Raw genomic sequence first — 25058 nt, 5'->3', positions numbered from 1 at the left:
TATATAGCATTATTGTAGATAGTCTTAAATATTAGCAGGATCTTTTAATTTCTTTGGGAAAAAATGGTTTTCTCACCAAGAGAGACAAGGTGCTAGGTGGAAAATTTTTTAGATAAAGATGGAGAATCCAAAAGTACCTTTTTTCCAGAAATCCAAGACTGAGGAGTAAAGTGGAAGACGCACTTGAGTAAGAAGAGCAGATCTAAGCAGAATACTTACCAGTATTTTGATAAATAATGTATATTACATTAAATTTACCAGGCCGTATCTTGATGCATCTTTCTCAAGCCTTTGGGTATTCAGTGAAAAAAGTAAAGTGACACAGTATACTTCTCCCCTATCAAATGTAGAAGTTAAGGTATCTGATGTTAAATATAGGCGCTGGCACTGTACACAACTGTGCACAGAGGTATCCCCAAAGACCCACAGGACCCAAGAAAACCAAGGCTGTTCTGATGATGACTTTTTTTGCAGCCAGTTGAATAAAAATTACTGAGGCTGAGGGTAGTTGGAAAGGTGGAACTTTGCAAGAAATAATTATTTAGGGCTGTACGAAACAGCACCTTTTAGTTTTGACTTCTGTTTCACCGTTTCAACAGGACAGTGTTTCGTTTCATTTTAAAAGCACTGTTCCGTTTTGTCAAACTGCTTCACTGTTTCAACACTGTTTCAAAATTTCACCCATAGGCTATAATGGGGAAGCATGAAACTGCCTATAACTTTGTCATTTCTTGCCTGGTTCGGATGAAACTTGCATGGATAGTAGCCCCTGCTAAGGCCATGAAGCCTGCCAAGTTTCAAGGAGATAGGTGCAGGAGTTTCTGGGAAACTGCACCTCAAGCTGCTGACGAGCAAAACTTGTGAGGTGTGCGACTATGTGTGTGTTAAGGTGAGCCCTCACTAGCCCTGAGGCCTCTACATGACATGGTAGTGTGCTCCAATTAGGTCTCCTCCTCCCCTACAGCCTCATCCTGGTCCACCACTCTAAATGACAACAGGTAATAACTTAGTAAGCAGCACAGTAGTACCAGCAGCATCTCAGGCAGCTAAACAGTCACAGTCAATATCAGAACAGTCCTTCCCCCTCTCTTCCCACCCCCCTCTCCTTACTTTGTTTCCCTGAAGGCAAGCCCAGCTTCAGCTTTGAAACGCTAAACATTTCTAAAGTTTCAAAACATTTCTCCTGCCCTCATTTCAGTTTGAGGCTGTTTCAAAGCCCTTTGTTTCATTTCAGTTTCACTGTTTCGAGCTCAAAACAAGTCGAAACAGCATTGAAACGAAACAGCTGGTGAAATTTTGCACAGCCCTAATGATTATTGCTATGATTCTGGTTTTTTAAAAATCACGATTAGGCAAAAGTTCTCCATTCCTCTTGGGATGAGGAAAATAATACAGCTCTTTTTTTTTTTTGCTATTATTTTTGTTAATATCTAGAAATATTAAATATTTTGTGAGATCTTTCCTTCTGGCCCACAAAAAGGAATATCCAAATTAATTAAAAGTTCTAAAACCAACCTAGAGTTTAAGAAAACAAAACAAAACTAGAAATCTTCATCCCACTCCACACACTATGAAGAATAAAGTGAGAAAGTCAGAGATCTACTTGTTCTAAGAACCTGGAGGCCATGGTATCCAGAAGTAATCAATTCTGTTCCATCAGAACAGATAATACTACCTCCTGTGTTTAATATACTGCTTTGAAATGTAAATTATGGCTAAATCAGTTTATTTTATGTATTTTATGTATCCAGACCATTTAATTAATAAAAACAATTTTAAAACTATTGTTTTTGGGCCTTTTAATTGAATTCTAATTTCCATCAGAATAGGTTTTGAGACAAATCACTATGTAAAAAAACAATTAATAAAAAGGAAAAGCATTTTTCACCATTTTCTAATACCATAATACATCAAAATTAAGTCTGCATGAGTAGCTATTCAGCTGAAAAATTGCTTAAATAAATGTGCATAGGTTTGCACCTCACTTCAAAACACCATCCCTGATTTAATAAAATCCTACATTTATCAAATTTAATAAATTACCTTTTCTTTTTTTTAAATAAATGGAAGTTGAAACAAAATTTAAAACAATGATTTAAAGCAAGCAAAAACTGTTATTTAAAACACAATTCAAATTGAATATTTAAATCACTTGGATTTAAAACAAACTTTTACCTTGAATATTGTGGAATAGAAAATATCCATACAATTTAGTACTACAACTTTATGTCCTGTCTGATCTTATATTCATTAATCCTTATTTAAACAAAATAAGATTATTAAAGCTTGGTCAATTTTGTTTCTTAAAGAACCAATTAAACTATTTTCATTATATTTTAAGTATAAAGCATCAAACGTAATATCAGGACGTCAATCTGTGGCTTCAAATACCTCAGTTCCAAACCATTTAGTAAGATATTGCCTTAGTCAATGTCCAAAACTAGGAGAAAATATACACAACCACTGATCTTCTTACACACATTTCCACTGTTTGCAGCTTTACCACAACCCTTTCGTCTGCAGTTTCAACCACAACCAGTCACTAGAGCCCTGTCCCATTTGGAAGCATAAAACATTATCCTCTCTGACAATGTAATCAATAGTCATGCACTTCACCTCATAAGACTGAATAACTGTAATATGCATAATTTCAAAAAGTTTTCAACCTATCCCTGGTTACTCTGTAGTTATTAAATGCTGGTAAGAGTGTCACATGCTACTTTACAAAGACTTAAATCTTTTACTATAATACAACCTTTCGTACAATTAAAATGTTTAAAATAGCGCACTATGTATTTTTGCTTTTTAAAAATATCTGGATAAAAATAAAACAATACAAACATGAAATAATAAAAAATCAGAACAAAATGAATATTTATTAGCCCAATATTGATATTTTTAATTAAACCCAGCACTTATTAAATCTTATTTTCAGAAAATTTAAAAAATAAAAATACGTATATGCTATTATAAAAAGTCAAAGGGCACTTCCAAACATAATGAGCAATATGTTGTTGCCCAAAGAGTTTTCAAAGAACACAGAGAATAAAAACAAACTTAACAATATATGGAACATGTTTTTGCTTCTCATCATCTGTGTCTTTTACTACCTCCCATACAAGTAGATTATACATAATTTACTTTTCAATTTCGATTTGTCTGATCAGTAATACAAGACAATTCTTTTTTAGATCAATAGTCTGGGCCTCCTCTAAACATACCCGACAAGTACTACAAAGAAAGCTCAGAAGTAAAATTAATGATACTTTCATATTTAATATAGATTTTACTTCAAACTCTGTAAAGAGTTCCAGGTGTGTATATGTGGTGTTCTAAAAGCCGGTTCTCAGCATTCTCTCCAGCACTGCCACAGACCAGGGACATCCATAAAGGAATCCAGGCAGAAGCTGCAATGGCACAGGAGGACCAAATCATTGGCTGCCTTGCTTCTAGACAGTCTATGCTGCTCAGGGACAGGAGACAGAGGAGCAGCAGCGTGGCAGCGAGAAGCCCCCACAGGCACCAAGGAAAGCACCCTGCACCTCAGGAACCTTACCGCCGGGACAGACGGGAGCAGAGCAGGAGCCGCGTGAGGCAGCGTTGCACCGGCTCATCAAGTGGCTGCTTCCTGGGCAGGGCAGTGGCCAACTGATGCCACCGCTGCAGGGAATTTAAAAACCCCGCCAGAAGCCAGTGGGGAGAGAAAGGAAGCCAGCTGGGACCATGCCGAGCAGGCTATGGCTCCAGACACTGGCTGCAGCGGCCTGAAAGACACTGTTCCACAGCAAAGGAGGGGGAGCAGTGTCAGGTATTAGGCTGGGGACAGACAATCCCCATTCCTTCAATTTTGAAGTGTTACAGGGGCATCTCTCTTGGAGGGGGACACCAGATGCCTGGGGCTCAGCCCCTTGGGATCCGGGACTGAGGCTCCAGACGTATCAACATCCAGGCGACAGGTCAGATTGCCGAAACCAATGCTGGATCCCATAGTAAAGAGGCCTACGTAGATCATGGGGGCAATGAGTGGAATACCCGAGCGGTTGGCGAATGGACGGGGTGTAGGGGAGGCAGAGTCCTGAGGAACACAGCAGCGCACTTGTGAGTACCTGTCTTCTGGTCAATAGAGAAGAGAATACCACTGAACCCCCTCCTTTTCTTCAGATACCAATAAGTCGCGGCAGCCAAATTGGGGGACCCCAACACAGGGGGTGGTGATGTACTTATAGCACCTGCTTGAGGCGTGACAAGCAGTCATTTCTTTTGCCACAAAAAAGGAGGATCCTCCCCTAAAAATCTCTACGAATTACAGGCTCTTGCCAGGATGTTGCCTCCACCAAATGTCAGGGTTCTTCTACCATGAGGAAGCAGGGACAGTTTCATGTAAACTTTTAAAGCTGAACTTTACAGTTTTAACATGCATGCATGCGCGCGCGCGCACACACACACACACAAATGCCCTTTTCCATCACAGCTGTCCTCCAGAAAGGCAAAATCTAGGCTATTGCCTTGATCATATTAGAAAACATATTGAAAGAATTCTGTAAGATCAACAGCGTACGTTTAGAAAATCTTATATATGACTAACCAATTATACAAGTAGAACTAGAAGAATATATTCAGGAAGTACATACAGGGTAAATTAGCTACCTACAACTGTTCTCTGAAAGGTAAAAAGATGCATTAGACATGAAGTCCTGAGGTCTCATACCTCAAAGGAAAGCTTTGCTTTCCAGCATTTTAAAATCTTTTCTTAAAAGCCCCTGCTGCTTTTGAGGCAGCAATCACACACCAGAGGATGTATGATGTGCTCCCACCACCAGTTTCTGCCTATTTGAACAAGCAAGGTCTTTCCTCTTTGCCATTTCAAATGCCTAGTATTTTTTGCAGGACAGAAATCATTTCTTTACATTTTTTGTCTCTATTTCCTATGAGTTGCCACTTACAAAAGACTTTTAACCTGTTTAAAATTATTACTGCAGTTTCTTGCACACCAGATACCCCAAATGAAACATATTTTTGGGGGGAAAGCTTATTTAAGGCACGCAGGCAGGCAGTCCTTCTACTAAATAAGGCAAATCATACCATGGCTTCATATACTACATCATTTACCTGTCCCATTCCGAGTCCAAATAAAGATCCTGATCCTCTTTTAGAAAGGCCTAAAAGGACTGGAGCCCAGCCACCTGAGTGACTACTCCCTCTATGTAGCATAATATGAAAGCTGCCTTCAACTAAGGCATAATGCATGTTTTCTAGAGAAACCCTTTTGAAACATACACATTAATGGCATATTTGATCAGTTTCTTATGTAAGTGTTCATCCATATGTAATTAAGACAAATTGGTATTATCCCCTTTTCCTCCTGAACTTTTTGTTAAAGTTAATGTTTTGCATAAAGCAGAAATACCGTGATACCAAAATATTCTAATATTAGTTAGGAATAGGGTGACCACATGGGACAATGTGAAATACAAGACACTACACTGCCCCCACCTACCCCTCCCCTACTCTCTTAAGGCTGCTGAAAAACAGGAATCATTGGAAATGGGATAAAAAAAAGCTCAGCTGACCTATGGGAGTGAAGAGAAAGTAAAAATGTATGCAGTGTATTGGCTCACCATGACTTTAAAAAGACTCAATGCTAAGGGGAACTGCACTTAATGGGTACTACTATGTACAAGCGACTCTCGCCATTCATGGGGGATACGTTCTCGTATCCCCCATGAATGGCAAAATCCGCGAGTAAGACACTGCGTTCATCAACACAGTGCCCCTGACAGCTGGGGAGGGGAGGTACAGCTCTGGTGGCAACAGCAGGAGCCCGGTGGCAGCAGCAAGCACAGAGCTCCTGAGGAGCTCCTGTAAGTGTAGAAAGTGTATTTAAAATGCAGGTTCAGCATTCCTGAATATCTGAAACTGCGAATGCTGAACCCACGAGTAGTGAAATTTTCCTGTATCTTATTCAGGCGGGCTGCACTAACTATCCTTATGGTTCTGATATATGCCTTAAAGGCACAGAAAGGAATCAACGGAGCATTGGGGAATAAGAAGTGGAGGAGGGAGATCCAAAGCTCAAAACAATGGCAGTACTGGCAAGTAAGCATGAGTTGGAAAAAGAGATGAAGAGCAGAAACGAAGACCTGGAAACAGAGGGAGAGTTGACAAAGGTGAAGAAGAAAGGAAGAAAGACGTGAGAGCACTGGTGGAGGCAGGAACAACAATAATGGCAATGCCAGAAAGAAGATTGGAACACAGGAAAGCAGGAGACAGAGTAAAAGCAGCCAGAGAAGGTACATCAGGCAAGAATCGGAAGGAGGCAGAAGCACGATGGCAGGCTGCCCACTGAGGAGCAGAAGCTGCAGACAAATGCAACTTTAACCAGTGATGGGAGGCAGACGGGACTGACAATGAACAGATACGATTTCCTGGAAAAAATGCTATTTGAGATTTTGGAGGTGCATCTCACTATCCTGATTGCTTCTAAAACCAAAATACTTGGGAATGTGACTTATTGGGATGGAGAAGGGTAGGAGAACTTTTGGAAGAAATATGCAGAGGGAGGAAAACAGAGAAATAAAGTTCATGGCACAAGGAAAGTTGAGAGAAAGAGTGATTACAGTTCGAATGTACACAGATTTATTATAGACGCAGAAAATGTAGAAAGCTGGATGGAAAAGTATGCCCACAGGGTCACACTGATAGACAAAGTAAGGGACAAACATGGTATCTGGATTGGATCCTGGAAGGCACAAGTACTGCTACAAACAGACAAGTGGAGCCCAGGCAGTGTGCTGCATCTCCCATCAGTAATCCAGATCAGGACACACCCGGACCATGGGCAACCAAAACAGTGAAGCAAATGTGGAGAGGTGGAGCGCTTGTCCACACACTGTCCCCTCAGTGTGCTACAGATGTGAAGAGATGGGGCATAGAGCAGCAGAGTGCCAGGAGTCCCTAAAATGCACTATTCATAAGGGAGAAAGACACTTGTACTGTAGGTGCCCCAAAGCCTTTGCAAGTGTAATCAGACCCCACGAGGAACAGCAAAACCCAGAGAAGGAGAGGAGAGGAGAGGTTAGACAGCGAGGCAGAAATGGTGGAAGAAACCCACAGGAGGGTGGAACGGAGATGGAGGGGGCTAAAATTCCTGTGATTGACAGTGCAGAAAGAGATAGAAGACAGAATGGAAGGGAAAGCAGAAACAGAAAACAACTCAGACACGAAGGTGGGGGTGGTGAAGAAAGACAACAGAAGTGGAGATGGAGCAAGAGAAAGAACCAGAGAGACAGGCCGGGAAAAGAAAGAAAATGCAGGGGCTGAAGATACCGAAGAAGAAACCTGATAATGAAGAAGGTGAGTTAGAGGAAGAGCCAGAGAGCAGTTTCCTGCTGCTAGCGTCTCTGGGCTTGAGCCTGGAGTGGAGACCAGAAGGAGGGAAGTAGGGAATATGCAAGCCTTCCTAAATGTTAAAATGATCCAGCAGCTTGCAAAGGCTACAGGAATATGAGTGAGGAATTGGGAGGACTCAATGACTCCAAGCGGGAGGACAGATGAACCTTAAAAGGGACAGGCTCACTCAGCTCAAAGCAAGCACGGACGAACCTTTAACGGACAGGCGCACTCATTTTAAACCAAGAGTAAATGGCACTGACGATAGTTCTGCTTAATGCCAGGAGCATCTTAACAATGAAAAGATAGGAATGGATTGAACCAGTGTTGAACCAAGTCTCAAGGGCAGAGAATCTGCCTACAAGAATGTGGTATACCAGGGGAGAGGGATTATAAACACTTCGAGAAAAGGTGGAGATAGGGGCCATCCTGGTAGTCAGGGACAAATGAGAACAAAGTGACAGAGGTAGCAATATTATTCAGGAACCCAGAGCTGAGAGCAGAAGAGGCAGAAGTCATCAATGGCAGATTGCGATGAAGGACACTATTAAAAGCTAGAAGAAATAAGGCAAGAGTTAGAAACCTGGCTTAAAGAGAAAGATGAGAGAAAATCCACAAGCATCCTGGGTGGGAGAAAATGAAGAGTGGTCCCAATACTTCTTGGCCAGAGTGAAAGTGACAAAAGGAGAGCTTAAAGCAGTGCAGGAAGAAGGTGGTACCCAGATGGAAAAGCTGGAGGTGTTAGAGGTGACAAGATTTTATGAAGAGCTATACCAGAAGAAGGAAATAGACACAAAGAAGATGAAGGGTTTCTTGGAAGAGACTGAAGAGAAAATATAGGAGAAGCAGCAAAGAAGATGGAAGAAAAGATAAGCTTACAGTCAGTGGAGTAATGTTTAAAAACCTTTAAAAAGGAAGAATCGCCATAAGCAGACAGGCTGCCTATGGAATTTTACAAGAAGTTTTGGGCATGAGTAGGGAAGGATACGGTGGAAGTGTTTAAAGGAACAGCCGAAACAGGACAGGCAGGGAAAGATTTTACAAGAAGAGTTGTGATCTTACTCTTGAGAAAAGAGAGGGAACTCTTGGAAAACTGGAGACCAATTATACTCCTTGATGTGGACTATACGTTAATGGCCAAGATGCTGACTTTGAGGATGAGGAAAAACCTCCAGAAGACAATACAAGACCACCAAGTACAGCCAGTCCTCAGACTTATGACACAACTGGTTCCTGAAAACTGCATCTTAAGTCAAAACATTGCCACTCGGAACCAATTTTCTCATAAACAATGTTATAAATGGGGGATTGGTTCCTGAACCAAGGCCCAGTACCCCATTTTCACTAAAAAACCCCCAGAATTTTGTACTTGATCAATTATAGATGAGTAACATAGCTACATTAATGTATTTATATTGTAAACAGCAATCATACTGATTTGGAAGGACTTCTTTGAGGTCACTTTGCTGGACTTTTTGAAAGGTTCTTGGCTAGAGTCTTCTCAGGAGTCTCGTCTGCTTTCTTAAAGAAAAAAAAGTGTCCAAGGAAGTTCGGATAGATGATCTCCAGGGACATAAGCAACACAGCGAACTTGTTCGCTGGTGTGGTATCACATCGGATCAAGCATTGTAAAGTTGAAAGTGACATCATAAGGTTGAAACAGGGTGTCAATTTATAAACACCGTAAGTGCAAAATGTTGCAACTCAAAACATTCTAAGTTGAGGACTGCCTGTATGCCCAGTACCAAGTATAAGAATCTCCAAAGCAATCAGAGATATACTGTCCCACATCCAAGAGAGGAAAACAAACACAGCTATAGCAAACCTAGATTTAGAAAAAGCATATGACAGAATGGATCATGATTACATATCCAAGGTGGTAGGAAAAATGGCATTCCTAGAGAACTGTATATGTTGGATATGGTTATTGTATAGAAAAGCAGAGAGTCAAGTCAAAATTAATGGGCATCTAAGTAGGACCTTTAAAATCCATCTGGGGTGAGACAAGGGTGCCTCCTGTCACCACTATTATTTGTGTGCAGCACGAAGCCATTAGCACAAAGATCAAGAAAAGACAAGGTCATAAGTGGAGTAAAGATACTGGGAGGGGGAGAGGTAAAACACATACTATGCATGGATGATATAAATGTAGTAGTTAGAGACAGATTTTGATGGAAAGAGTGCTAAAGCATACATTAGAATATGGAGAAATGACAGGGGCTAATGGCAGTGGGGAACTGGTGGAAGTTGGGCCTTCAAATTAGAGAGAGAAATGAGAGTGCTAGGGATCGTAAGGGACGCCGAAGAGAAAAGGTGATGGCAAGAATATGGCAAATACTTTGGTTATGGGCCAGAAGGACACTGTACTTTGCTGGAAAAGTGGCATCATTTAAAGCTATGCTACTGCCGATTATTGTATATGCAGGAATTGTATTTTCACTGACATGGCGCCAGATGACAAAAGTACAAAGGGAAATATATGTGTTCTTCTGAAATGCCAAAACAGAAAGGTTGGCTAGAGCTGAACTGCACAAAGCAAGAAAGATGTGGGAGATGAGGGCTGCTAGACTTGGGATTGTTCGTCTGTGCAAAATATGTTAATACAATATGCAAGGCAACAAGGGAGGGAGACGGGAAAGTAGCACATATCACTTAATTTCAAGCAGCTGTAATTTTTAGGAAATGGTGAAAATATCAGGTCTCTTTGAAGAAGTCCATGGACGTGGCAACTGCTAATTCATTACATCAGGAAGGAAGGATTCATACAGCGGTATAAAATAGGGAAGGTAGGGTTGGAGGCCCCGAAGGATCATAAGCGGGAGCAGGCAATTATTGAGTGGAGGACCACTTAACGAAGTTTGGTGAGCTGTCGAGGACCGCATGGGTATCCCTGCCCCTTGACAGGTGCCCCACCCCCTGTCCACCATTGTGGGATCAAAAGTCCCACCCCTAACCTTTGCCACCAAAAGTCCCTCCCCTTGTCCCCCAGAAATACTCCTTTTGGAAAGGGGGAGTTGCCATCTTAGAACCAGAAAAAAAACAAATCGTACACTAAAAGTCAAATACAGACTACAGCATATTTTAATTTTATTACAAAAAATATTTTTGTCATGATTTGTGTTTGTGTACTGTATATAGAAGTGATTGCATAATAACTAAAAATACATTCTTAGTTTTGTATACTGTATGTGGGGGGTGTATGATGGGGTGGGGGAAGTCTGTGAGGGGGGGTAATAGGGTATGTTGGGGGGCTGTGTGGCGTTTGTGGGGTGTGGGTGTCTGGCTCTAGAACAGGCTGTCCTCTCTTGCAGTCAAAGCAGGCAACACTTGGGGGGAGGGTGTCTGTGTGTGGTTTGTGTGGTCTGTGGGAGGGGTGTGGGGACGCCCCCACCACATTCCCCCATGGCACAGCAGCAGATGGGGGTGCCAATGCCTGGCTCTGGCCAGCACTGCACCTCATTGTGAGGAACACAGCTCCCACTGGGTCGTTTATTTCTTCAAATCCCTGCACCCATGGGGCACAAGGGGGGAAGAAGGCCCCAGGTGCTAGAACCGGCTACTTTCCCTGCCCCAGCCCACTTCAGTGCCTGGGGCTTCCCTCCCATGCATCGCAAGTACAGGCAGCATCGGGAAAACAAACGGCTTGGTAGGGGCTATGCTTCTCGCAGCACTGGCTGGAGCCAGAAACCAGGCAGCAGCTCAGAGCAGAGTAGCTCCCCCACCTCCACACTGCTGGTGCCCCCATTGCCTGCCAGGGCTGCGCACCACTGGGGAAGTGTCGGGGGGTCCCCATACCCCTCCTCCCTCACACCCACACCCTGCCCAGCCAAGCTCCACGCTGTCCCTCTGGGCAACTGCAGCCAGCCCCAGCCCCATTCCACACTCCTGCCCAGATGCAGCCCTACCCCTGCTTCCCTACCTGTTGCCTGGAGGGAGCAGGACACTCGGGAAGCAGAGAATTTAAGGTGGTTACTGAGGTAACAGTTTTTTCATGGGGTTCTGTATGAATAAGAAATTTTCTGTAAGGGTTTGGTTTTTGTGGAAAGTTTATGTATGTTGTTTAAGGATTTAATATATGTAGTTGTATGCTTTTGATATGTAGTTGTTCCTGTGCTATGAAGTCTTGGTAAAACAAGGATGTTCAATATGCGTAGCTTTGTATGTGCAAGATAAGTGTGTTTTTAATAAAATCTGTAGGGAAAAAAGTTCCCATCAGCAAATTTGCCCAATATGAGCCTGTCTTTTATAGCCATAGTCAGTGTTGGCTGCATTGCTGAGCACAAGCTGTTTTTGGCAGCAGTTTAATGACAGACAATGTATTTGGTGAAATGTCCTTGCATCTGATCATAAGATGAGGGGCTATTTTTCCCTCTTCCCAATGGGGAAAAACCTTCATCTCATATCCGAATAATACAGTAAGGAAAGTAGTTCTATCCTCCATATAGTTCTCCAGGTAAATCAAATAAAAGAGGACTTGCAATTATCAACGCAAAGCATATACCATTTGAGTCTAAGGAAAAATAAAAGGATAAGGAAGGCAGAGATATACTGTCTATCCCCAGTAGTTTTTGTAACAAGTTATATCTTGGCACTTAATCTGTACTGAATGCCTCTTCTTTTTTTTCCCTTTTTTTTAAGAAAACTTTCTCAAACTTCCGAAAAATTTAAAGAGGGAGATGTTGTATTGAGAGGAAACTATAACTCTGTTAGGGACCCAAAATAGGCAGGTCTGACAGAAGTATAACAAAGTATAGAAAACATAATGTGCAGAAACCCGGGTATAGGTGCTTAGGGGGCTTTACAATCCAAGAAAATAGGCACCTAATGGACATGTTCAGACTACAAAGTATAGAAAATGGACTAAGTACCAAGATTATTGGTGGGTAATCATTACATTTGTGACTCCTGGAGATGTCTAAATAAAAAAAGAAATTTCTCTTCTTATTGAACACCACACAAATTATACAAAAATAGATACGATTATGACTTTTGACATCATTACCTAGCAAGGGTGTATTGGGGTGGGCAATTATTTGGGCCCAGCGGCCACACAGGGAGTTTTGATGACTTGTTGTGGGCTGGGCCAGAATCCCCCATCCTGCCCCTCCATCACAACAACTAACTAAAACTACCTACATGGGATGGGGCTGCGGGTGGGCAGGGAGCAGCGTTCAGGAGCAAGACAGGCATGAGAGGCTGGGATCACATGGCAGGGCTGCAGGCTGGTCCCTGCCCTGTGCGGGGGAACTTTTGAGGGGAGGCTGCTGAGCACTAGGTCCCGGGAGCTGGCCGGTGCGGGGGAATGAGGAGGCAGCAGGGAACACATGCAACAGAGCTCACCCAGACACAGTGCTCTGTGGCTGCCCCTGCAGCACTCCACATGGGACTGAACCCCACCTGGGGCATCCCGCACTACACTCCAGCCCACACCTACCAGCCTGGCCCTAGGCAGCGCAAACAGGTTACTGGCAGGGCTGCTTCCATTATGGCTGCTGCTCAGTTCCCCTGACCACCAGTATGGGTTACTTCTCCTGCTTCTGCTGTGCCACTCTGGGACAGAAGGAAGCTTCAGCTGGGTGGTGGCCAAGTGGGTGGAAGGCAACCAGAAGCTGGAGCTGAAGCCCTGCATGCTGGGACAGGAGATTTTCAGCTGCCTTCTATACACTCAGCTGCCTGCACCAGTTGAATGGAGTGGGTGGAAGGCAGCCAACAGCTGGAGCCAGAGCTGTGTGGCTGAAGTTTCTTTCCAGTCCAGAGGAGAAGTGGAGTCCAGAGCAGCGCAGCAGAAGGAAGAGCCATTGCTGGAGCTGAAAAGCAGCTGCACTGGGAGCAGCCCCACCAGCAAGTTGTGTACACTGGCCAGGGCCGAGATAGCAGCCATGGGCTGGAGCATGACACAAGCCCCTAATTACATATTGCTCCACAAGCCCCAAGCAAGGCTCCGTCCCATGCAGAGCACTGCAGGGACAGCTGCAAGCCACATTCAATTGGCAGGTGCCCCACTGATACCCCAGATTCAATCAGTCAGCAGGCCAAATCTGGCCTGGGGGCCATATTTTGTCCACTCCTGGTCCAGTTCAGTTAAATGAAATGGACTTATTTGGTCAAACCTTGGATCAGCACAGTTTTTTTTTATTGGGTGGGAGAACACACCCAAAATGAAAACTTGGCAATTGAATATCCCACTACTTCGATATGACCAGGAAAGAATTGGAACTATCAGGAGAAATCAGGCTGTATTTCACTAAGAATAATATAAATCAGATTTAAAAGAAACTTTTAAGGCAGGGCTGGCCAACTAAGCAGCTGGGGGTCACACATCAAAGGTTCTGCTAGTGGAGGCCCCCCTAGAAGGGGCCATGGGCCCCTGGGGCTGCACAATGCAGGCTCCCTTCTGCAGCACCTTAAGTCCCAGTGTCCTGTCCCTTGCTGCACAACATGGTCTGGCTTCCTCACCCCCCTGTTGCACTGTATGCCCAGGCTTCCCCCACCACCACCACTGTAACACACATCTGGGCTCCCCTCTCTTCTCTCCCTTCCCCTCCCCACTGCAGCACACCACATGCTGAGGATCCCCCTGCACTGTGAGCATAAGCATCCTCCATTTCTTCCCTGTTTCACTGTGCGCCTGGGCACCCCACCTCACCCTCAGTCCTCCAGTTTCTCAGGCATCCTGGGCCATGGGATCTTACCAGCTCTGCAGGCTGTACTGCCTCACCCACAGGGAAGGAAAAGCCAGAGGAAAAGGGAGCTTGGAGACCATGGATGTTTCTGCAGCTGGAGCAACAGAAGAGAATGGCAGCCAGGTGGGATCCCAGGGGCTGCAATTTAACCCTTCATGAACCATACAGAACATGTCAATCGTTAAGCATAGTCTAATAAATACAGCCCCACCTGAGAAAGAAAATTTGAGAAAGTTTCTGAATATTGAAAGGAAGTGCTACTTTAACAAGCTAACAGTTAAGAAAAATTTTGGAAAAATTTGAAATCTAAAAGCAGAAGTGAGAAGACATAAGCTTTGTATTATACAGAGTTCTAAGGAAAAAGAAGGGCTGAATCATTAAGCAAGTTACATATAAAGATGAAGAAACACAAAAGCTTAACATAGACCAAAACAAAAAAAAAGGTTAGAGACCGTATGGAAGAGAAGGAAAGAACATAAGACTTTTCTGAGGACAGTGATTTGATTTAAAGGAGTACTGTTGACAGAAGATAAATATGTCTTTGTATATATCTTAGAAGACTGGATGCATCTTTAAAGTTAAATGTGTTATTTGGTAAGTTGTTTTTGTTAATAAAAAAGTTAAAATAATTTTCTTTTTACAAAAATTCAAGTGACTTTAACAAAAATAACATCCACAAAATCCCAACAATACAAGCATCAAAGTTAAGGTTGTTGACTTATGATAAAATAGGAATTTCTTTATATGTAATAAAATGAGCTTATAAGTGTTTTGTAGCTCACAAACTAGAAGTTCGTTAACTGTTCATTTCTGTGCTGTTATAACTACCTGGGTTTTACAAACAAACAATATGACAGGTAAATGTATTGTTGTCACTTTATCAATCTTGACTGGTTCCTGAAATGAAGATTTTTAGTTTGGGACATAAATTTCCTTCCCAGAAGAGATTGTGTACTATGATTGGAATTCTCTGTGAGGTTAGAGATCTATAAAGATGTGATAATGACACAAATAAAATTATGTTCTTTTAGTCACAAAAGTTTAAAAATGGTAACCTGATTACATGACAAGGCAGACTGGCTTTCTTTAAACAAAAAATTCATCAGAGAAATTTCCTAACCAGGAAGACAGTTCAGAAACAAAATGTTATATTACATTAGACTAACCAATGGTTTAGAAGCCTCCAGCTACTGTTTGGGTTGAAACCTGTTTTCAATGAAATATACTTGTATGCTAATCTCAAAAGCAATTTGGCTGTCTCTGACTTTACCAGAAAACTAGATGCACATGATAAGATGAAAGTTAACTTTAAGCCATATATATAATTTTTTCACAATGATTAGGTAATGGCTTCCAGCATCTGTTGAGTTACCAGCCATGTTTAATATGACAACAGAAGTTGTGCTCTGAGTATTTCCTTAAAGAAGTATTTTTCTGGCTTCTCTCAATACCTGTAATCATTTAACTAATTATAAAAGTAATAAAGCATATAATTTATTTTTATTAAAAGGCAATAGTTTTTCCTACTGATTTGCTGGAAATACACTGTGCTTTGCATCTGTTTTACTTCTTACTGCAAATATAAAGTTATTTAAATTTAGAGAAAAAAAAACACCCTGCAATGATATCCCACCCAGACACTGTTTATATTTATACTTTGCCATCAATCTCACTTTCTTACCTCCTTAGAGTGAATTAGAAGAATGATAACTATCTCCGCAGAAAGGGAGCAATATGTAATTAGGACATTAAACAGGAAGCAAAGGAATGTGAAAACAGGTCAAATCTCAACAGTGCGACATATGGCAAGAAAATATGAGGAAAATATAAAAATACAAGAAAAACTGGCCAAACTGAACAGGGTTTTTTAAATATAAATTAATCTTATTACACTGTAAAAAATACATACTGCTTTGTTTCATATCATTCAAACCCATTTAGCGGCTAAGATGAAAACACGCTTTTAACAGGCAGAATAAAGAAATATGTTCTCCATTCTTTGATTTAAAGGACCCACCCAAATCCAAAGAATAAAATAACTTTAAGTTAAAGTTCTGATTTTTTATTTGTTTATTTATAGACAACTAGCATCAAGAGAAAAACCACAACAAATGAAGTAAAACGAACTGAGTCTCACCTTGCACTCTACAACACTCTGATCTGATTCACAAGTAACATAGATTTCATCGACGGCCCGTCTAAGATTGTCAAAAAGAAATGCCCAGTATCGAGCTCTCAGATCAACTTTCCGAGGCTGTCTTGTTTTCGTTGGGCTTTTGTCGAAGTTTTTATCTCCAGCTGGTGCTGATGTTACTTTACATTCTCCTGTAGTGCTCTGAAAAAACGAGATACAACATGAAAAACAAAACAAATAAAAGAATGGCAAGGGGTTGGGCTTCTGTATAACACATTTTTTCAACAAAAGTAAACATTTTCAAACAAGACATTCTTCAGTGAGACTTGCATCATAGCCTACTGACTGAGTACTTCAAACATTTTTTCTCACCTTAAACAAAAGGGGCAGTTTTGCAGGACCTAACTTCTGTTTCTCTGACATTTAATTCAATATTTACATTGGAAACTGCACAAGATATTCTGCATGCACATGGGAAAGTTATATTTGCCCCACTACTTGTTCTGACAAGTGTATGTCCAGAAGGTACAAATGCTGTTTTGCTAATAACCACACGAGGTATATTCAGTTATGAAATAAATGTCATTACAGGCATTATACAGAACTTTTGTCTCAACTGTTTTCATTAAAATATGATAACTTTAGTGTGCAAGTCCTATGGTCAGAGAATAACTGCTGTGGCTGGCCTTTTCATTGATATTTTATGATTTCACTGTAGAGAAGACAGAACTGAATTAGCTGCAAAGAAAAGCTTTAAGACTTTAGAAGCCTCATGTTTTCGCTTGACCAGACCGCTTTCTGTTCACCAAATTATTAACCATTACAAGCCAATTCAAGCTCACTGTAAAGCATGGAATGCCATTTTTAATTGTACTATTCCTGCTTATGCCCTATGTTATTTTGATTCTAAGAGTCATAATTTCCATAACATAACTGTACTTTAAACTTCCACCTTCATATTTAATCAAAATAAATGGACTACATTTGATCTAAGGTGACAAGAGGACAAGTAACTGATGTACAAACACTGTTAAATTTGACATCTGTTTTCTTTGGACTCTGATCACCCCAAAATTATCTTCATAATTACTGGATCACACAAGGTCTACTATGTGCCCTCTTGGAAGCAGTGATTTATCCCTATGCATCTGCTGATCTTGCAAGTTGAATTTCATCCCCTGTCAAAGAGGAGGGTAGGATCTTCCTGGGCTGACTGATATAACATTAGCCAGTCACAGGAAACATTCAGTTTGAAGCACATCTCCTTTGCTGTTCACTTGAAAGTGGAATTCAGTCAGATGCAAGATGCTTAAGATTCACTCCTGTGATGAGAGTCAAAGAGGAGGAGGAGTTTCCCATAGACCAAGCCAGCAAGTGAAGGAGTGTCTCACCAGCAGCTGGGACAGGAATGCCAGTCGGTCCAAAGTGATTCTTCATCAAATGCTAGTTTTTAATGCACTAATCATGGGTGGGGGCAGATGGAGGCCCCCCATGGTGAGAGGGAATAGGGCAGGGCCTAGGGTGAATGGGGCCCTGGGGCAGAGCTTTGGGTGGCTCGTCCACGGGTGCAAAGCAGGGGGCAGCTACATGCAAGCCTGGGGGAGTCATGGGGGGGCATGTGCCCCCCAACTTTGTGCATCGGACAGAGGTAAGTTGCTCACTGTGGGCTGGGGCTCTGTTCTCGTTCCCTTTGCCCCAGGAGCCACGTGCTGGCCACAATATGCATCTGCTGCCCATCTGGCAGTGGGAGGCACAACATAGTGTCTCATGGTTCCCAGGGCAAAGGCACACAGCCCCAGCCCACAGTGACACACCCACCTCTACCCCACACAGAAATCTGGGGGGAGATGTCCCCTCCATGCCTCCGCAGGGGGGTATGCAGAGGCAGGGAGCCACACTCCACCCATACCTCATACAAACCACCCGCAGCTCTGTCCAATGACCAGCCCCTGCCCCACGCCCTCCCTTCAGGTGGAGGCATCAATCTGCACCCCACAACCCCTTCCTTCTCTTCCACCCCTCCCCCTCCACAAGCTTACTTGCTGGGCGCTATGTATGCATGCATGCATGCATGTTTCTGTGCATCTGCCCCTCAGTCCCAAGCCACAGCCCTCTGAGCCCTGCTGTTGCCTTTCACTCCTGACACAGTACCCTGCATCCTGCCAGGGCATGCAGGGAACTCCCCTCCTTAGACTCCAAACCTCACACACACGCACACACACACACAGACAGCCCCCCACACCTTCATAAATTCCCCCCCAACACACACACCACACCAACCCCAACCATACAAGGTGGCTGCATAATTTTGAGTTTTTCTATGCATAATTTTGAGGTTTCTAGCTGCGAGATTAAAATCGTGATCAATTGCGACTATACATATTGCAACTATATTTATTTTTACACATAAAAATACAACAAACTAGGCAAAAACAATGAAAGGCCAGGTCATTAGTCTTGCATTCATTACATTAAACATACATCTCTTTCAGATTCATAAAACAAAATTTAACCTTCTTCAGCATCATGACAATGCATCCAGTAATATACTGGAAGTTATTTCCACATCTGAGTTAATGTTTCTAGCTAGAGTTAGAGTTTCTAGCAACCCTCCCTGGATCCACCTGTGAATGTGTCCATCTGATTAATTCATCACAAACCTTTTCAGCAGCTTCAGTCTTACGTAAAATAAACTCAACAACTCCAATGCAACTCACCAGCTGAGAGACACTGATACTATTTATGGTCTCTCTTTTACATATTCTTAATTTTAATTTAAAGACCAAAGGAAAATCCTTTCAATTTTTCCTACTTACAAATGGATATGAAGTTACTTTCAGCTACACTTCCACTTTAATAAAAGGCTTAAGGAGTAAGCAAGCTGGCTCCATCTTTGTTGCACTACAGAGACATTCAAGGTGGGAATGCATGTGGACAGAAGTATGCAGTCTTAAATTCCACGACTGACACCTCTCCAGAGGTTTAACAAGTCAAGCTAGTGCCTGAGGAAAACCCTGCAGGAAGGTAGGTTGGAGCACGTAGGTCTGAAAGCACGGGGAAGGTGTGGGTTCTGAGTGTGCAAGGAATGGTTGGAGGCAGAGATCCAAGAGCTGGGGTGGGAGGGTGAGGGTCCAATAATGGGGAGGGGGAACAGGGCAAATCCAAGAGCCAGGGTTTGAGCGGGGGGGAAGAAGGAGAACAACAGCCTTACCCATCCAGAAACTTCTAAGGAGTCCCAGCTTAGCTGCTGTTGACATTGGCACTCTGCCTACCCCAGCTTTGTTCTTAAAGCGTGAGTGGGCAACTGTTTCAGCTGGAGAGCCACTTAACTGGTTTTAGCAGGTTGTTGAGGGCTGCACACACACATGTATACGTACACACACACATACAGACATGCACACAGGAGAGCTCCATGCAGCCAGGCCAGAAATGGTGCCAGAGCAGGAGCTGGAACATGAGCCTGCCCCAGGCTGTAGCACACCTTGGCCCCCCACAGATTCTGGAGCCAGCACCTGCTGGCTGGATCAGCAGTTGGAGCGCATGGCTAGGGTGGGCCAACTCAGCAAGTGCAGGGCCCTGTCCCACAGCACTGGCTATGTGTCAGAGGTTTCCACTCCCCAGCACTGATTGGGGCACATAGCAAGCACCTGGCAGTTACCTACTGCTTCAAGAAGATGACCTGGGCAGCTGCTGGTGGCAAAGAGGCACCATGTGGCCATGTAACATGAGCTGGCAGAGCATGGGGCACCACACAGGGGCCACTCCTAGCCAGGTGCAGCCTCTATGCATGGGGGATGGAGCCTGGCTGAGGGCCTCCACACAGGTCCCCCACCATCAAGGCTCCAGAAGCATGTGTGTACACACAAGCACCCTGACCCTGATGGTGGGGTAGGACAGAACACTGCATCCCCTGTGGACATAACCTGGACAAGCTCCACACAGGCTCTGGCTCTGCTGGTGCTATGGGGGATGTTGGACAGAAGCAGCCAGCTCTGCAGGGCAGGCCCTGGGCGAGATGTACTAAGGCCCCAGTCTCTGCTGATGCCACAGTACCGGGCAGACAGACGGGGCTGCTTTCACCCAGTATGTCCCACAGAACCTGGGAGATGAAAGTCTGGACCTGCAGGCCCTGGGTGCCGCCCACCATGGCTCACCCATGGCCTGCAGGGCCAAATTTCATCTCCCAGGCTGTTGCATAATACCAAGCAGGCAGGCTGACAAAGTTGCCTCCACCCAGCATCTTCTGCAGGACCAGCGGACGCAAGAGCTGCTACCCATGCCGCCTACCAACAGAAGCCAGGACCCAAGCATAGTTCACCCAGGACCTGCCGTGCAGTGCTGCTGTCTGCCTGTGGGCTAGATGAAAATAAATTGGTGGGCTGTATCCCATGTGGCCCACCCCTGTCTTCAAAACAGTCCTGGCTGCTGTTGTTTTAAATTCCTGCCAAGATACAGACTGCATAAGTGAGAGGCAATTCTAGCATCCCTTCTAACTTGGTGCCTAGAGCAAGTTCCCCTCTTGCTCACCTCCAGTAACACCTCTGAACTGAGCACTACAAAAGGAGGCAACTCCATACAGACAGATTAGTAGGAAAGTTGTAGAAACAGGTTTAGCTTTTACTGAAGAAAAAAATGTAATTTGCCCTGATTGGATTAAAATTCTATCCTTCTCACTTGAATTTTAAACCTGAGAATGTCCCACCACCCAAATACATATGCAGATTACATGACCTACAAAGTATAGATGTCCTGAGCCACCAACAGTTTGAATCTTATATAGGAACACCTAGGAGTAACGTGAAACCACTAAAACCTCTCTCTAATGCCATAAAAAGTCACGGATCTTTTTCCAAATTGCTTTTTTAAAAAGATGCTCCTTAGTTTATGTTCAAGGTCTTGGCCTTCAGGTTAAAGTGTATGATGGCTAATTTATAACTTCTTTAAAGTAGAGTTTATGATGGGAAAAAATGACACAGTTTAAACTAATATTATAAATGGCTGTATTATAACAATAGCATTTACCTTCCACTGTCAGTATTTATTAAAATGTGACCTTGGTAACATGATTAAGCTTCTACTCACATTCAGCAGAGGTCGTGAACATAAAGAATGAATTCACTATCTCAAAGTGGGCCTGAGGAACTATACATAATTCACACAAACATGTCCAAAAATGCCTGTTTTTAAGGATTCTTTTGAAGTCAGAGTTCATGTTTCACTCCAAGTTTAAGCTTTCTGCTATATTTGACATATATGTTGATTAGTTATCTTTCCTGAATGTCAACTGTATTTTTAGTAGGGGTAACTCAAGCATGAACTGAAGCAGTTCTATAGTTGCAGCTATTACTAGATTTCCAATATATAGCTCAAAAATCTCAACAGAAATCCCTGCTGCTTGAAACTGATCATATACAATCATTTATCTGTGAGTATTATTTTCTGAAAGCATGAAGTTATGTAAAGTTTTATAAAGAGCTGTTTGTTCATCTAATAAGATTCTAAGCTGTCATCTCTAAAAGCTTGGTCAGCTTGGTCAGGCAAATGCCATATTTAATTTTACTTACTTATCTATAAGGAGATTTAGTACAGATAACCAGTTTGTAAGTAGTAAATTGTTCATATTTACTACAAATATTTCAAATGTCTGTAAAAAAAAATAAATAAATAAATAAAAAAAATAAAAAATCAGCAGAGTCCCTTGCACCCCTGTACACACTTCCCAGTCCCTAATCACTACTTCCCTACAGCATTTCAAAAATTGAAGGTGTCATAAAATTAAAGTCTTGTATGTATATATTTAATGATCTTTAACCAATTAATGTAATCTGGGTATATTACCATATTACTCAAATCCAAGACAACTGTGATTTTTTTTCTTTTTTTTAATTTTCCACATATTAAGTCTAAATTATTGTCATCTTAAATTTGTCCTCCCCACCACTGTAGCAGGAAAAGCAGGGGGGACAGGTAGGCAGTAGGTGGAGGGCAGGCAATTGGGGGATATCAAGCAGCCTGACCTTTGCCTTTGTCCCCCCCTCATTTGTCCCCCCCGTAGGCTGCACCCCCTGCCACATCTACCCCTGCATCTCCCTGTAGCCTTAGGCCCCCTATACTGCTTTGTTCGCAGTCACTGCTTCCTCACTGCTACTGGACTGGACTGAAACAAGCATGTGCTCCATGCCCCAGGCTGGAGTGGGGACAGAGCCTACTGGGCCCTCTGTAAGCTGTGGGCCCGGGCTGCCCCTCTGCAAGCTGGTGCATCCCTGCAGAAGGTGCATCTCTGGTTGCTAAGCAACACCCTGCACCCAACCCTGGCCTGACCCACCCCAGCCCCAAACCAGGGGGGCCTGGAGACAAGGAGTGTTGGCCTGGCAGAGACTTTTGCTGGCAACCCTGTGGCTGGTTCCAGCCTCCCTGCCTGCAAGAGTGGCAACTGAATTTAGGTAACAGCCCATTGGGCCAGGACCAGGGAATTCTGCTGGGGAAAAGGGGCTGCAGCACAGGGAGCTATGTGCTATGGGGCTGGGTAGGGCTGGCCCTGCATGCTGCTGCCACCTGCAGCCAGGGACTGGGGTGGGAGTACAGGGAGCTGCACATTATGGGGCTGGGCAGGGCTGGCCCTACTCACTGTCACAATGTGCAGATCCAAGGATCGGCACACTCCAGGGACTCCAAGGACCACTCCCCCCTCGTGCTCCTGCCCCCACATCTACACCCTCCCACACACACTCCCATCCCCCCACCATAACCGCTCACACACCCACAGCCCCTACCCCAACCACATATCCCAAATCCATACCCCTCCACACACCATATCCACACTGCACACACACACAATATACAACAGTAAGACTGTATTTTGAGCTGTTATTCAATTGCCTCTAGATACACAATGCAAACACATAAATGAGGACAAAAATACTTTTTAAATAAAATTAAAATAAATTATAGTAGATGTTTAATTATTTTAGTACATTCCCCCCCGCCCCCGGTTTCAAGATGGCAGCACTCTCCCTCCCAAAAGGAGTACTTCTAGGGCAAAGGGAGGGACTTCCAGTGGCAAAGGTCAGGTGTGAGGGATGGGACTTCTTGTCCCAAGATGGCAACCAGGGACAGGGCACCCATCAAGGGGCAGGACTACCCTTGTAGCCTTAAACAGCTCACCAAAACTCGTTAAGCAGCCCTCCAGCTGAAATAATTGCCCACCCCTGCCTAAAGGATTGTTTTCTTTCCTTATACAAGTACTTTCATTAACCTAAGGTATAAGACTTGATTCACATGCTTATAAAATCTGAATTTCTGAAGATTTGATTTATGATGATAGTATAATGGACAATAGTATTCAACAAATTCTACTGTTATGCAATAACAGACACTTGACTATTTCTCTAGGCTAAGCATGAAACATGCTATATCAATAGAACAACAGTAGGAGGCTGCAGTTATATCATTCATTTATCAAAGTTCCAGCATACAGTTAAACTATAAAATAGGCAACAAATTCCTTGGGAATAGAACTATACCTAAGGGTAGACACTGAGGTAGGAGATAATTAAAGGGTTTTTTAAGCCCCATGGCCCTAGTCAGTTCTGATACTCTACATCTGAAATTGTCACCATTTGATATCTGCCACTCAAGGGAAAGGAAGCCAGCTGTTAACAAAGAACCCAGATTGCATCTGATGCTTGGCATTTTAACCTCCATTAAGTCCTTGAAAAGGGCCAGACTGAATGAGTTATTAACCAGCTGCGCTACTGGCATCAACTTAATTCAGTAGCAAAATACAACATTCAACTCTTATTTTTAAAATGGTCATGACAGAATACTTCTAGAAGGAGGATATTATCAAAGTTATAAACAAATGACTATGCTCTGTACAAACAGTAAATGCCTGTTTCTAGTCGTATTATCAGCATTGTTTTAATTAAATTACCAGCAAATTGCAAAACTAATCTTGAATAACAATTTTTTACTCTAGTCATATGCAAAGAACTAACGTTGCTTTTGAACAATAAAAGTACATTTGACAAGGCAAACAGAAGCGGAAATTTCTTAGCTGCAGATGTATGTATAAGCATTCTAAAGTTTATTTAATTCTTTAGTTAACACCTCCTAAAAATAAGTTCAAGACCATTAAACAAAAATTGCAAAGCTGCTGGCTTTTTAGCCAGATTGTACATTTCAGAAACATGCTCAGGTTAAGAATGATACAGACTTGTGGTGTTCCTACAGATGGATTTGGGCTCTGGAGACACAACTGCAAGCTATCTAGTACTTGCAGGCTACACTATCCTGTGGGGTAGAGCATTATGCTGCACACTTTACAACACACCAGCGTGCAGAAGGATTAGGCAAGGTAATTACTCCATTTTTTCTTTACCTCCTTTGGAACCATTTAGTTGTACACTAGGGCTTCAAATACTTGAATGCATCTGCTTGAAAAAAGCATGAAGTCACTGCTAACATGCCAATTTACTACAGTGATCATCATCACAGTATGAGAACCTATAAAGAAATGCACAGAAAATTTACTCAAATCCTAAATAGTTGCAAAATAAAGTCCTAAATATTTGGTAGTAAATGCTGAAGGCAAAAGGTTTTTATCAAGAGCCTTAAATTTATATTGGTCCACTAAAGAAACTAAGAGGTATGAAAACCATGCGTTGGGATTCAGGTTGGGGTTTTTAAAAAAAAAAAAAATCTTTATTATATATACACAATCTAATTTGCTTTACATAATAGGGCTGTGAAGCTTTGGTTGGTGATTCGATTCAGAGGAGATTCAGCTCTAAATCCGAAATCAAATCAGGGGACCAACCTAAAGGTCCGAATCAATTCAAAGCTCTCTGCAC

General features: G+C 42.8%; 1 protein-coding gene across 4 annotated transcripts in view; it reads right to left on the bottom strand.

Annotated features, from left to right (window-relative positions):
• The window catches only part of SCAPER (S-phase cyclin A associated protein in the ER), a 364249-nt gene that overhangs the window by 302575 nt on the left and 36616 nt on the right, over window positions 1-25058 (bottom strand). For all 4 annotated transcript variants that reach the window (XM_019533358.1, XM_019533360.1, XM_019533359.1 and 1 more), the window contains one exon: window positions 16210-16407. In XM_019533358.1, the coding sequence (XP_019388903.1) occupies window positions 16210-16407 (198 nt within the window). The remainder of the gene's footprint in view (window positions 1-16209; window positions 16408-25058) is intronic.

Source organism: Crocodylus porosus, unplaced genomic scaffold (genome assembly GCF_001723895.1).
Source record: "Crocodylus porosus isolate Cpor-Errol unplaced genomic scaffold, CroPor_comp1, whole genome shotgun sequence".
NCBI classification, from domain to species: Eukaryota; Metazoa; Chordata; order Crocodylia; family Crocodylidae; genus Crocodylus; species Crocodylus porosus.
Note: the sequence above shows the minus strand (reverse complement) of the source record. Positions and strands in the feature narration are given on the sequence as shown.